A 15,803-nucleotide genomic window follows, 5' to 3' on the forward strand; every position below is an offset into this window, starting at 1 on the left:
AACAAATTCCACAGATTCACCACCCTCTGCCTGAGGAAATTCCTCATCTCAGTTCTAAAGGGGTGTCCCTTTATCCTGACGCTGTGCCCTCGGATCCCAGACTCTCCCACTAATGGAAACATCCTCTCCATGTCAGCTCTATTCAGGCCTTTCAGTATCTGGTAGATTTCAATGACACCCCCTTATCCTGCTGAACTCAATGGAGTTTGATGTCTCTTGAGTACAGGCTCAAGAGACATCAAACACTCCCACGTTAGGCCTTTCATTCCTGGAATCATTCTTGTGAACCTCCTTTGGACCTCTCCTGCAAATTCCCTGCCTCTGCGACACCAGCTGTTCCTCCACCTATCTTGGTATCATCTGCAAACTAGGCCACAATGCCATCAGTTTCTTCATCCAGATCACAAGACCATGATTACTAATGCAGGAAATAAAACACATAGGCCAATGCTGACACTCATCATTTTTATTGTCTGCAGCAGTAAGTGGTTTGCAAGCTTCAATGTCATGATTTCTGGTTGAGAACAAATCTCAAGAACACATTTAACTGTGAGAAGTATGGCAATTAATTTATTTCACATACTGTACTACTGGCTGATTTGTGAGAAGCCATGCAATGTGTTTCACAGCACTGTCTGGAAAAGACTCAGAATGGCTATGAAAAACGTATTGAATAAGTACAGCTGTGACCATAGCCAAGTTGTGATTGAACACTGAAAAGTCATTGTCCTCTTGAATAAAAAAAAGTTGGCGTTACAATCAAGCATGAGCAATTATTCATTACAAAAAAAAACATTTCGTCAGGTGCAGCGACAAAGCTTAAAATAAGTAAAACCTGGATCTGACAACGGCCGGAAGATGAAGATTCCCAACACATCTTCCACCTCATGGCCTGCTCTCCAGAAAGTTAGTATTTGGTACAGTGGTGTACATACAGCTCAGTATATTGAGGAATCAGAATATTTTAAAAGGGAACGAGAAAAGCAAGTGTTAAAGTTTTAGGTTTTACCCAACTGATCCAATGCATTAGCAAACCCACATAAATAGGGCTCTGTGGGTGGAGCTGTGCACATCGGCACTGTAAACTGCTTTTCCAATACTACAATTAACATCACATTACACAAATAGAGATGGGAACTCTCTGCAAACAGCTGAGCTTCGGTTGTAAGGTGTACCAATTTTGACTTCCTTCATTCACGGAGGGCACTTCAGAAACAAATCAGTGTTCTACATTTTCCACAGACCCCGGCCATCTAAAGTTGCATTTTCAATGTAGTCCGACCTCGGTATAAATAATGGGAGAACTGAAGGACTCATGCCTTCCTGCCATGGTGAGCCATGCCGAGTGGTCTTCAGAGGTCAATAATCTCTACCAGCTGTACAGAAGGATGATTATCCAGCTACTGGGGGTCATGTCTAACCATCAAACATTAGGACAAAAATGCATATGTATAAATTCCTTTAGCTTACCAACATCATTTTGAAAAGTGTAAGTTACTGACAATTTGGCATGAGTTAAAAGAAGTGGAAACTCATCATCAAAGTTACTTTGAAAGAAGTGTTCAATTGTCAGCGTATGGTTCAGAAATGATTGTTCAACTCCAGCTTTCTCTGTTCCAGGCGATCCTAAGTCCTTCATTGTTAATAGAAAAGCAAAAATTCAGTAGATTACAATCATTTTTTGTGATATGGGTTGTATTTCTCTCCAAAAGTTATTTTCTTACAAAATTAGACTTTTTCCCCTACACAATAGAACCATGAAAGGTTAGTGTATGTACAGAATCTTATACTTCAAAATTATAAATAGTAGTAATTCTCTGATGTTATTGGCAAGGCTACAAAATGTTTTCTTATTGCTTTTAAAATATCTTTTACGCAGAGACCTTTCGCTCTGCTGTCTTCCTTCGAAGGGTCCTTTTAAAACAAGTATTTCAAATGTCACTTTTGAAAAGATCCTTCTCTCTCTCTCCCTCTCTTCATGGGAATTTTCAAGTGTAGTGCTGTTGCAGATTTGCACGTAGTTATGTTCCCACAAGGAGTATCTTCTGCCCAAACCATGCTAGCCATTGCTTCTTTAAAATATGGACTCTGATAGCACTTTAAATATGCTGTCTTCTATATCCTTGTTTATTGTTTACTGTTAAAACCTGAAAAAAAAATCCCTTATTTTCTTTTTAAAGGGAAGAGGTAAATTTTTGCAGTGAGGTGCTAGGCTGGGAGTGGCTGATGGGTGAGGGAGCAGTCCTTTGTGATATAAAATCAGCAGGCAGGCTTTCCAACAAACACTTGAGCTGCTCCTCACCCAGCTTGATCTTGTCATCCAGCTCCCGCTGCTCCATCAGCAGGGCTGCCTTCATCTTCACAAAGTGCTGGTAGTCTTCGAGTTGTTCCGCTGTCAAGTAGTTCTCCAGGATATCCAGGACCACGCCTGCCCTGCGATCCAGGTTCTCTTTCAGTTCCTTCGCATCCTCATGCTGACTGGTCAGAAGTCTACGCTTTTCATTCAACAGATTCTGAAACATCAGACATACGATTATAGTTTCAACACTGAGATACTTAAAATGAGTATTTTTGAGAAATTATTTCCTCTTGCCTAATTTTCTCCCATTGATTTTGCTTGCTGTGACTAAAATTTTTGGACACTTTTTGACCCCTATTAGTTTATCAATACGGCCTTTGTTCTGGTGCAAGTGGCCATGAGAGCACATCAAAGACAGTTCCAATATTATGCTCAACTGACAGTCACACACTTTCAAACTGTCAGTGGTTGATAATATAGGAAAAGTAAGCCAGGCCCCTCTAAATTATGGGTGTCGAGACTAGCTCTACTTATGTGTGTCATTACCACAGCTGAGACAAACTACTTTGGGAAACTAATGCTCTCAATGTCTCACTCTTTTCACTATAACTTTTTTCCTTTCAAAAATTGGCCCTCAAAGCTACTGATATTGATAGAGATACAGGGGACAGCAAGATGCTGCAATCTGGAGCAAAAAATAAACTGCTGCAAGAACTCAGTCCTGATGCAGGGTCTCGACCCAAAACATCGACCATCCATTTGCCTCCAAAGATGCTGCTTGACCTGCCGAATTCATTGGTTTAAGCTACTATTTCACCCATTGGTACTGAGGGTCACTAACTCCCAGGCTGGATGGTTAGGTGGCATTTCCTAACAAACGAAAGAGCTGACTGGCCCACCATTTTATCTCATGAGAATGCCTTCTAATTTGCTGTACTGGAGGTGGTTAGGGTAGCTTGCTCAGGAATATCAAATGTAGCACCCTCCTGGAGCAGCTTCTGGTGGGTTTTTTATATGTTAAAATTCATTGTTGGATTCCTTAGTATACAGCACTGGTGGGAACTGAACCTTGCAGTTCAGGAAAGATTCAGGTTTGTGAAAACCAGTCTGTGAAGAATTAGCCAATTTCACCAGGGTTGGAGTGGTCATAGAGTCATAAGAGAGATACAGCATAGAAACAGGCTATCCAGCCCACCAAATCCATGCCAACCATCAGCCTCCCATTTTACATTAGCCCCACATTCTCATCAACTCAGGTTGTACAAATCACCTACACACTGGGGCAATTTATGGTGGCCAAATTAATCAACCAACCTGCACGTCTTTGGGATGTGGGATGGAACTGGAGCACCCAGAGGAAACCTACATGGTTAGAAGGAGAATATGCAAACTCCACGCAGACAGCACCTAAGGTCAGGATTGAACCCGGCTCTCTGGTGCTATGAGGCAGCAGCTCTACTAGATGTGCCCCTATGCTATCGGGGAAATCTACAGTGGGGTTCGGTAAAGCAGACAAGAAGAAGTAATATTAGTCAGGGGTCTGCAGCATGTCTAATGTTGAAAAGGCTGAGAAGAGGAGAGCATTTGATATTATTACATTCTACCCTAATGGTATACTAACACTCATTATTAATGCTCTTCCATGATGAACAACTATGTTATCTTAATACACCTGATACTCCCTTTCAAGCTGTGCCCCAAATGAATCAAAAATCAAATGCAGTACTTCTGGTCAGCAATACCTTATCTGCTAAATTTACCTTCAGCCCATGGATGAAAGATCTTCTATTGATGAATACCATAGTCATTTAAATAACTACCCTGAGCCAGAAATATTTTACATTTTACTCTTCTAATACTTGACAGCTTCTGAGTCATACAAACTAAAATCCTCTCTGTAGATTTTACCAATTTAGAGGCATCATGAGTTAAACCATCAGATTACGTACACGCTCCTCTGCGTTTGCATTTTCATCCAGAGTCTTCAAGACATTTTCCACTCGTGCCAAACGACCAGAGAGGGAAAGCAGCAAGTTCACGACCTTATCCAAATCGCCAATGAACATCTTATACTTCTCAAATTCGTTGGACTTGCACAAGCCTTTAATCATGATCTCCACTTCCTCACCCAGAGCACTATTTAGTTTAATGTCAGCTGCTAGGCTCTCCTTGGCTTCACGCAGGGTTTGAATTTTATGTGTTATGCTTTCAATTAGCTCAGTCTATGAAAGAAAAATAAAAGTGAATTAAGTTAGTGAAAGAAAGTTGGAAGCCCTAACCTTCCTTCTGAAACCATTTGCTAAAAGTTCAAAAAACATAACTAATTGTGAGCATTTTTACTCAATCACTACATACTTTGGTTTTCTGTTGACCAGAGCCACAGTAGACAAAACAGGTCCTTTTACATTACAATGTGATCACAAACAATGCAACCTGATTTCAGTAACAGAGCTGCAAACTGAATGAGATGTGCTATTGCTTGTAGAGGTACGGAAACTCTGTTGAAGAGATGTTTTTTGTTGTTCCTGGCTGCAAGCAGCTGGTTTGGCCAAGAGGTTATTTTTTGCTGAATCTCTCTATAGTGAGTTCTGCAGATCTCATAGAAGGGTTTGGCTTCAATGCATTTTTTTTACAGCATTTAGATCAATCAGAAAGGTAGAAGCTAAACACTGCTCCAGGTCCTTGAAGCAGTTGTGGTGATGGTGCTTGGAATTGTCCCTGCAATGTAAAGTGGGCCCGATGCCACAGCACTGGGTACTCCAGTATGAAACATTTCAACATAATTTTGTGATTAAAAAGGGGCACAAATGACACCACATCATTGAGAACTGTGCTGAGCAGTTGTTAATAGTAAATGGCATTCGAAGGATGTAATGACTTGGTGGTTGTGTGAGGATACACCTTCCAAGCCTGTATTTGGCAATCATTGTATAATCTTTATAATTACAGAGCAAGTGAAAATGGTCCAAATTCAACCCAGTAAAAATGTTTTTTTAATCCCACTAATAGTGTGGCAGAAATTCTGCATATTACAAGGGAAAATATAATAGTTTTGGAAAATTTACTCTTTCACCAATTAGAAATGAAGGGGCAATAAATGCAATGCAGCCAATACATATTTACCCTTCTCTCTTGAAGGCTCTTACATTCTTTCTGTAAGGACCTTACTGGTGAGATTTACAGGATATTATCTGCAGTAAGGGCAGTTATTGGATTTAGACCGTGACAAATTTAGAAAGGGTAAATAGAACAAAACCATTCCCATTTGGGGAGGAGCGGGGTCACGAGGACTAGGGACACAAAGATGGAGGGGTGAGGTGAGAGAGAACCTTTTTCTCCCCCTACGCAGTGAGCAGGTACAATCTGAAACAACACTGAAAGTATGGTGGATGCAGCTTCAGTCAGTGGCTTTCAAAAGGGGAACAGACCAATATTTGAAGGTTGTTAAAGAATTGCAGGGCTATGAGGAGAGAGCAGAGGAATAGAAGTGGCTGTACTGTTCTACAAAGAACTGGCACAGACTCAACAGGCCAAAAGGCCTCCTGTTGTGCTGTAACGATTCCATGTCCTTTGGCAGGGCAGGATCGAGGGGTTGAATTAATATATTCAGCTCCTGGGCCACGGAGATGAATGAACAGCCAGGTTTTGCTTTTACTGATGCAGCTCTGAAATTCCAGCACCTTTTTCTCGTTGATGTCTGGTACGTCCTCCTCCTCCTCTTCAGCATCATTTCCCTGCATGTCCCTTATCTTATTCATCAGCTCAGCTTTGAGGGCCGACGTGCTATAGTAAGTGGGACAATGTGCTGAGGCTGCTCCTGTCTCTTTCTCCTCTTTCCTAAGAAGGAAATTTAGTTGTTACATATGAACACAGAAGTTTTCAAAAGAATAAAACAAAGGTTGCAGTTTAATTAGAAACTGTTTAAAGAGACATTTTTGACAAAATAAAACATGTTTTATCCAGACAATGGAAGAACAACTTTTTTTCCAAATGATTCTCCTCCTGTTCACCTACTCTTTGATAAAGGACTGATTTGTTCCAATGCATAGGTCTCTGTTAACTGGCAACTTTACTCAGCACAAAGAGTTCGCAAAGACACGATAGGCCAAATGGTCACTTGCATGCTGTTATGTTTTTTGATTCTACGTGGTCTGGATCTGAATGCAGATGGTTATTGCTGTTTGCCATTGGGGTTTTGTCCCAATATGATTCTGTCACACACATGAGTACCTCTTAGCAGGTAACATGGAAGGTGATGAGAACAAGTAAGCACCTTGACTCATTTTCCCTCTAAGTTGGAGGCATCACGGTCAACTAAATCACACACTGGGAAACAATCCTCTCAGCTCTGTATGGATCAGCCTCTTATTGAGGCAATTACTGAGTCTATGTTTAATAATTTACAGTTTTATGCTCTTAAATTTATGAATTTGAAAAATGGTAACGATAATGGCTTTGTAGATATGTTATACAAGAAATATTGGATGAAAATCAGAAGTACCACTTCTGTTAATTTCACTTGTACATGCAGATTGTTATTAGGAGAGTGAGCAAACTACACTTTGTTTTAGTGATGCAGCTTCAGGAACTAATATTTTTTCTCTTCTTCAGCAGCCAGTTCTTCCTCATCATTAATGTGATCGGCACCCATTTGGGTTATTCCTTTTGTGAGACGGGCTGCCGGCAGATACTGGTGAACAAACAAGTCACAATACAAACTAACAGCTGGGGAGAAGTGTAGGAAGGTGGGAATTTTAAGAGTGATTGTTAAAGCTAGTATAATTTGCACTTTGGGGCCTACATAGAAGGCACTAAGGTAGTAGTAGAAATATCTTAAATGCTTAAAAACAAATAGTGTTTGATATTTTAAAATCCATAGAATTTTGCAACAAAATAGGAATGGACTTCACACATGAAATTAGTTTCTCAGGGCTGCAGGTTGCTCAGCAATAAGTATGGTTTAACATATCATTAAAAACTCAGTTACACCTAGGGCAAGAGGATGTAAACCTTTCAATGTTAATTACGATGAGAATGGTCGATAAAATGTTACATTTCTGTCAACGTCTTTGTGCCATTGCCTTGGTGAAGATTACATGCATCCTTGTCAAAGAACGGAGTTCATCAGTGACTCCAGCTCCTGGATCCCACTGATTACTTCCACACATACATGAGGCAGAAGCTGCTATCAGTTTCAAAGTAATGACAGCAAACATAGATAGGTTCATGGTTATGATGAATTCACATTTGGGGTCAATACGCAGTGGACAAGTGGGGCATGAGTGAAAACATTCATGGCAGCCATGTCCCTGCAGCCAAAGCTAGTGCAATACCTGTTGCAAATATATTTAACTTTTAGGCATGTAGCTCCAATGTAGCCAAATTCAGACAAGTTTACTGGTTAAATCAGATACTGCTCAAAGGTAATGATAATACTGTGAGTGACCTAAGCAACAGGATACTCACAATGTTATCATTAGTAATGGAGAACTTGTGCCTTTCTGTTTATGCAGTGTTGGGAATGGGAAATGCCTTTGCTAGTATTCCTTGTTTCCATTCACAGGAGAGGGAGAATGCAATATTTAGTCTGTGTATGATTAAATAACATTGACTCAAATATATCACAAAAGTAGCTACAGTCATTAGATTCCACACTTTAAAAAGCTTTGCGACTTACTTATCCTCCTCAGATACAGATTTGTTGGCCATCTTTTGTAACCTTGGCCTTCGGTGTTGTGCCTCCTGTCTCACCGTGCTGCCCCTGGGGAAAATGCCCTCCATCAAGTCCATGGTTGTCTTCATATTTGAGTCTGGGTCTAAAATCTCTGCCAAAGACTTGTCTTTGCCGATGATCTGCTTGGCAAGTTCTTCTGACTTGAGGTCCTCGGGTGACTTCTTGTTCACTTCCAGCAGCACTGAAGCGTATTTGCAGTCTGAGCTTTCCTGGCTTGTGGCTGGGTTTTGTGTTTGAACACATGAGGTGTCCCAGCTCTGGCTTTGGTGATGCTCAGTTTGGGATGAGTGGGCTTCTTCCCGGGTTGTAAGAGGGGTCAATGCATTAACACTGCTGTTGCGTTGGACAGAGCAACTGCAGTGTGGGATCGCTTGGAGATTTTTATCTGCACCATTTATCACAGGCATCTTGCCCCTGGTGGGATCATTCTCTGAAAACCTATAAAATATAGAAAAATAGATTAAAAGAGCACACACTCCACATTCCAAATAAATTATTGCAGCAGCTAGGAGGTATTATTATTGTGAAAATTCAGTAAACCAAATTGGATAAGTTCGACATCAATGAGTAAAAGATAAAGAAATAGCAGGACCAATACTTGTGTTTCTATTTAATATGCTTAATTTCTCATTGCCTGTTTAGAAATCATTCAGTTTGTCATTTTTCCCAAAGGCCTGACACTTCAGATGCTATGTTGCAAGATATTACTTTCAATTTAATAGTGCAAACTGAATGATTGATATATTTTAGAATTATTAAAACAATGTGTTCTATAAATAAGATGGCAAGTAATTTAGAAGCTGCATTTGTTTGTCTTAACACGTGTCAGAGAAATACCTTCACCCATCTTACATACATTTAACTACTTTGGAATACATCAAATCTTATTATGGTGAATAAATTGGAAGTTAATTGCATACTGTAGTATTATAATTCCAGTGAAAGTTCTGTAAAATTGCTCAGTCTGAGTGGTTTCTGCTCAATCTCAGAACTAGAGTTGTATAACCCTTTGTATTTTTATTCAAATAATTTTTGCCACATTCCCCTGCCTCCACTCTAAACTCAGTAAGATCACAATGTTGATGGAGAAAATACCACGTTACTATGGTATTAACAGGCAATACTTTTCTGCCTAGGTTACTACATTTTAACTCCGAGTAATACAAATAACACCATCGTGAACACTCAAGTCAGTAGATGTTTGCTGCATTTTATTTAGAATGGAAGGTGATGGAGGAATATGCCTATCTGTAGTGCTCCATAACTGGATAAATAGATCAATAAACAATGGTATCATTTGCAATACTGGATCTAAACCAATTCATAAACAATTAAGTTAAAGACTTAAAAGAAAATAATTCTTTATGTTACAAACTTGCAACAACCAGTATTGCGTAGGAGTTAATAGGCAAAATAACCTGTGCTTACTAAAATATACAAAAGCTTTCAATGTCCCAGAATAGAAATTCATCGTTAGTCACTTCCAAAGCAACCGAAGATGCATTCTGTACTCTGCTTCTGAACTTAGATTCCATTGAGATGAGAACAAGGACAGATTTCTATCCCAAGGATTTATAATATGGGTTTCTTCTTGCCATTCTTTCCTCCAAAGAATTACTCCATACCGTACCCAGGTTTTAAACAATTGATTCTGCCTTCAAATAAGATCTATTCCTCCGTCACGCAACTCTTCAAGAGGATATACAACCTTCCCATAACTTGATGATTTAATTTATTAACAAAAGGCAGCATTCCCCTTTCACCTCTGTTGTGGATTTCAGCTGCTTCTCATCAGAGAATTTACAGCCATAGGTGTTGGTGTTCGTGCTCTGATTCTGCTTCCCTTAACCCTCAGTGCCAATGCAGATGTGCACCTGGCAACCTGTTTTCACCCCTTTCCCAAAGCTGCTATCAAATGTTTGGAGGCATATAAAAAATGTGGGTAATTATGTCTCAATCTCAGCCTGAGAGGAATGTTCCAAAATCACAAGCAGAATATTGGAAGGGGCCGTGTGGTCGAAACGGTGAGCCATCAATCTGCGAAGCTGTATGTCTAGTGCTCCATCAGACCACACCAAGCACATTGATAATTTTCATTCATTACTATTTTTATCTCTGTTTTCTGGACCCACTAGCTGAACTATGAGCCAAGGCAGCCTCTTATTTCCAGCCATGAAACACAATTGATTGCAATTCCTTTGCTGAGCACGAGGTGGCACCAACTCTCCATGCAGTCAGTAGAGACGTGCAGTCCTGACAGCTGCTGGCCAACAGCAATGCCAATGTCAACAGCAACGCCATTCCCAAAGGCCTGTTGATTTTTTTTAAGCTGTGGCAGGATTAGGGCACTAATTATTGTAGGGAATACTTATACTTTTGGGTTTTAAACATGTACAGTTCCATCAAAAGTATGAAGAAACTGAATTATTTTCTTAAGGGCAGAGACACTTTAAATATCTGCACCAGACCACACCTATCCTTGGGTGAATGTTGTGTGACCCTCATGGGAAGGTAGAATAGCTGATCTGAACCTGCTCTCACTGCTTCCATAGGCATTGATGCTGCACTTCAACCAGGTACAAATGTCTGACTCTATTACACTCATCATAATTGGGTTTAAATAACTTACTCCCAGCACACTGCATTGTTGAATCATGGCTCTATATAATCTGTGTAATTGTCAGATGTGAGTGTATAAACCCTAAACGAATACCCAGTTTCGCTTGGCATATAAATGAAATGGAAGTTGAGGTAGTGAATCCAGGAACAGTCATCCCTGCTTCCTTCACCTCATTCCCAGCAGACCAATAGCAACCAGGTTCCCATTCCAGCTCTCAATGTCAAAGACACAGTCACCCACCTCCCCCCCTTTGAAAATATCCATGACTTCATCTCATCCCAGACCAGTGCCCACCCCTGCCCAAGCTCTCCTTTCCTCCCCATTTCCTCGTTGCCACCTGGCTGGTCTGTGAAGGCCTCTCATGAAATGCCCTTCTTTATGTACTGACATTTGCTGCCTTCCCTCAATACTGAGGCAGCCCCAAGCGAAGTCATAAATAAGCCTTCCCTTGTGCCTGTGCCCAGGGAGTATTACCTCTCTTTATCCCCAGTGTTGGACTTTAACATTGCTGATCAAACTGTTGTCCAGTGCTTTACTGGGGCTGCTGTTGCTTGGCTCCACTTCTCGCTATTCAAAGGCAGCTGGGGCTAGCAAAGGTTTTCTACTACCCACAGGTTCTTCCCAGGACCTCCCATCCTTAAATCCTTCCTCTTCATTTAAACATGTTCCATACAGATGGAGCACCAACCTGATACAGTACAGGTAGTTGTGCTATAACACGTGTTTCCATAACGTGAACTGGATATAACACAATTGATGAATTAAGGGATACTATTTGTATTATGCGGGCCGAACTGGTTATTACGTGATTTCAAATGGGAACTAAAGAACCACTTAAGAATTACTTTGGAAATTGACAAGCAGAAAAAAAGTGGTTTACATGTAACCTTCCCGCAATAACCAGACGCTACTGTCTCTTAAGAACACAGGCTGCCAGTTTCACCGCGTGAGGCCATTGGAAATTAACAAGGAATTGCTTCTAATGATACTTGTGTAACTATACTCTATTAAACAATGCAACACAAAGCCTTTACATGTTTAGCTTGTAGCTATTAAAAACACCTTTAGTTTTGAAAATCCTGTGGGAAAAGTAACTTTGTTATTGCGAGTCTGAAACTCTCTAGCCCTTACTGCCTTTTTTCCCATTGACACAATTGTTTTTATAATGAGATTTTCTATAAAGCATGGTTTCTTAGGGGCACAACTATTGCGTTAGAGCAGAACTACCTGTATGAAGTGCTGCAATTATGTAAAAGCCATCCTTTTGAGGAGCCACTAACCAACCAACCAACCAACCAACCATTCAGGTGGAGCTTAAACTTCAGAAAACAAAGAGCATTCCCAAAATCCTTGAACTCCAGCCTTCTGTAGTTTAATTGCTATACTCAAAAATGTCCTTCCATTTGTAAATTTTGGTTAATTCATTTTGACAAGCAGTGCACACATATATTTAGCTGATTAATTCTTTCTTAACTATTGCTTGTTTTAAATTGTGATGGCAAGTAATATGGTTACCATTGCAAGTACCAGCTACAAATTTAAACATCAATGTAAATTCCTTCTTCTTGGCTCCTGTACTTCTCAACCAGTGCACAATGTCCAGAGCTGTGAATGACAGCTGCAATTTGCATCATTCTCATTGGAAAAAAAGTACCCACAACCCACTAATTACAACACTGTGACCTTTTTAAGTCATTTCTACTGAACAGAATAACATCTAAAGTAATGCAGGCTCAAATATAAACGGGGTGTTGTTAATTGGATGCTTGAGAGGGAAAGTGTTAAGAATTCATCAGACCCTGATCAGTATTCTTAAAAAGCTTGTGAATCTTGGGCTAGAGTATCATAGTTGAGCATAGTTACCTGGTCACAGCTTGCTCATCACTCCTGTTAAATAATTCCTCTGTTCTCTGATCTTTAAAGGTAATTGGAGAAGGCAGCAGTGGAAACTCGCGGTCACTGTTCTCTGGGACAGCTCTGGGATCCTGTGGAGGTGGAGGTGGGGGTGGGGGTGGAAGTGGCTGTAAACCTCCAGCAAGGGCCTGAGGGTCCAGATCTTGGATAAACACATCGTCCTCATCTGTGAACGATGAGAGTGACCGGAATCGTGACTCTGACAGAGAAGAGAGTGAGTGAAAGCTGGACTGAGGGGAAGATGGTCGAACAGGTGGTAGCTCAGGCTCCCAAGTGGTGTCACTTTCTACAACGTGACACTGGTCCCTTTCAGGCTGGTGGTGATTTGACCCAGCAATTGGAGGAAATGGGCCCCTTTTGGCTGAGTCATCATTTACTGAATTGATCCACTTCAGTTTAGGAGCTGGAGGTCTCTGTGGCGGGATTGGCCTTTTCTTCAATGCAATTGGAGTCCCAGTTTCTTCTGGAAGGTAGTTTTTATAAGCCTCTTGTGCTGCGGCTGTAGGTTTGCTGTTCTTGTTTTCTTGACCACTGGGGATGGATTTGCTGTAGTGTTCTGAAGCTGCTTTGTCCTGTGCTGGCGTCTCCGAGGCAGACCAATAGTTGAATTGCCCCGTGTTTGACAGCTGCCTGATGCAGGAAGTGCTGCTGGGCCTGTAACCCTCCAGTGATTTGTGTTTCTCATTTCGAACGGGCAATTTGTTCACAGCAAGGGGATTCAATTCATTCTCGTAACTGGTTGACAGAGGTGGTCCCATGAGTCTGCTTCTGCCATCGTTGTTAAAAGACCTTTAAATGTAAATGCAATTTAGTTAAACGTCAGTTTCTGCAAGGTGAGATTTTATTGCCTTTCAAGCAAGTCATTTGCTTCCACCATATCGGTCCTGACTCTTTGCTGTCAAAATTGATAATTGATCTCATACCTTGTACTCCATCCATGACTTGAAATAACTGCACCCTTTTGTTTCTTTAACCTGCTCTAGCAAGCCTCTGCGTAGATGAATTTCTCTTAATCGTCTTCTCATTCTCCTAAATATAATCTTAATTATTAACACTCTAGAGGTTCACCCTGTGTTGTCTACACTGAGAATGTGATATAGTAACATCTGTACATGGTCTCTGCTTATGAAATTTGGTTACAGTTACTTCAATGCACATTGAATGCATAAAATGGAGGACAATTTTCTTTTGCATGGGCTCCCCAAGCAGAAGAACAGTAATTCTAGATTCAAGAAACCAAAGCTCTTCCTTATTTTTTTATCTCCCTACCTAAACTGTGTTCTGTTGGAAATGGCCCCATAATCTCCAGACTCTTTTTTAAAACTTTTCCCATGCCTGGCATCATCCTTGTGCACACATTCTATGCTGTAAAGTCCTTAATCCCATCTCTATAACAAGTCCAAAACTGCACACAGCACAGAACTAGTTTAATCTCTTTGGTCTTGAACTCCGGTCCCCAGTGATTAAACCTATAATGGCCTTTGTTGTGGCTTTAACTATTTTTATCCTCCACTGAAGGAGTTATATATTTACACTTTTAAGTCTCTATATTTCTTTCCACCCTCAAGAATATTTTTATTTTCTGTAAACACCTGATTTTCTTTCATTTGACTCTCATTATTTTAGATGTGCTACCGGCTCTGGCTTGTCCTGCTGAGTGTTCTTTGCACAGTAATACAAGAAGCTCAGTATGGAGCTTCCTACATTCAAATCTTCATGGATACTGGAAATAATGTGGACTCCAAACCTCCACCCCGAGGTACAAAACTTCTATTCAATTTGAGCTGTGTCACTCCAGATACCTCAATATAAAACCCCAGACCGACTCTCCAGTGCAGTATAGAAGGAGAACTGCATTGTTGCAAGTGTTACCATTCAAATGGACTGTACAAAATACTCACTGGCTGGGTTGCACATAAAGAATGAATGAAGAACTGAACAAAACTGGTCTGCATGAAACTATATTCCAGCCAGGATAATTGCTTTAAGAGGGAGTAAAAGGGACAGGAGGAATGAAAAATAAATGGAAAGACAAACTTTGCAATTTCAATTGCTCTTTCTCATACCAGTCTTGAGAGGCTGCCCGGACGAGCTGCCGGCTGCAGTCAGAGCGCTGTGGTCTGGACACTTGCTGTACTCTTGAACCGGGTGCTAATGGAGCCCTGCGAACCAAGCAACACAATGTTCATCCCTGGATTACTTCAGATTGTTTTGTTTATTCTCTGCTCTAGGGAGCCCTGCAGGATTGTTTGGAAAGAGCACCCTGAGGCTCTCCTCTGCAAGAGATACTCAGTGCTCTATTGTCAGAAGACATATTTTAATCAAAAGGATATTAAAGCAGGAGCAATGGGGCAGAGGGGAAATCTGCATTGACCTCTAGGTAAATGGAATGCATCTCCTGCAAAGCTAATGGAAAAGAGCTTTGCAGTCTGTGAAGTGGACTGAATCATGCTGGTCCTGCTTCATTAAAATGACTTATTTATTGCCTGTCTGCTGTGAGCAAACCTATTTACTGCCAGTGGGAAGAACAGTGAGAGGAAGAACCACAAGTTAAGAGAGTTTACAGTCTTAAAAGGGCACTGGTTTTGTAAACAAGCATGCCATGCAATGCCCTCTGCTTCTCAACTGCTTGCTGGTCCCTTTATGCAGGTTCACACAAGGGGACTGCAGTCTGGGTGAGTGGTCAGAGGAACCTAGCACTCTTAAAACCAACTCATTCTTCCCAAGAAGAGGAACAACACATGACACTGCACTCATCCGAAAATCTCCTCATGTGGCTGGCTGTCAAATTCCTTTTGTTAATTGTGCCTTTGAAGCTTCCCGTGACACTTTACTACTTTAAAGTGAGTGCAATAAATGTGTGCAAGAGAGAGGCAAACTCTTAAAAATTTGAAAAGGAAGATAATGACCTTTAATTAGCATCAAGCCAGTCATTCGGCATTGTGAAGCAGCAAACAGGATGTGCTCATAACTCTCACCAGTCAATCTGAGCAGAGTGCAAATGCCTACACCTAAGGGTGTGATTTGCTGCTCTAATCATAATACAGCACCACCCAACTGGACTGCAAGTGCCTTCCTCCTTCTTCCTAATGCAATATCATTGCTATGAGCAATGGGCAGTTGCCTTTTGGATGTTTATTTTCAGGATATGTTAAAAGGCATTTGGACAGTTACACGGATAAGAAATGTTTGGAGGGATACGGGCCATATGCAGGCAAATGGGACGAGCTCAGCTA

At 40.9% G+C, this 15,803-nt stretch overlaps 1 protein-coding gene across 4 annotated transcripts in view; it reads right to left on the bottom strand.

Moving 5' to 3' along the window:
• Positions 1-451: 451 nt before the first annotated feature.
• The window catches only part of shroom3 (shroom family member 3), a 354,478-nt gene continuing 339,126 nt past the window's right edge, over positions 452-15,803 (bottom strand). For all 4 annotated transcript variants that reach the window (XM_052042990.1, XM_052042998.1, XM_052043018.1 and 1 more), the window contains 6 exons: positions 14,634-14,729; positions 12,517-13,356; positions 7,977-8,471; positions 5,980-6,136; positions 4,249-4,521; positions 452-2,513 (listed from right to left, as the gene is read on the bottom strand). In XM_052042990.1, the coding sequence (XP_051898950.1) occupies positions 2,175-2,513; positions 4,249-4,521; positions 5,980-6,136; positions 7,977-8,471; positions 12,517-13,356; positions 14,634-14,729 (2,200 nt within the window). In that variant the 3' untranslated portion in view covers positions 452-2,174. The remainder of the gene's footprint in view (positions 2,514-4,248; positions 4,522-5,979; positions 6,137-7,976; positions 8,472-12,516; positions 13,357-14,633; positions 14,730-15,803) is intronic.

Source organism: Pristis pectinata, chromosome 2 (genome assembly GCF_009764475.1).
Source record: "Pristis pectinata isolate sPriPec2 chromosome 2, sPriPec2.1.pri, whole genome shotgun sequence".
Lineage (NCBI taxonomy): Eukaryota > Metazoa > Chordata > Chondrichthyes > Rhinopristiformes > Pristidae > Pristis > Pristis pectinata.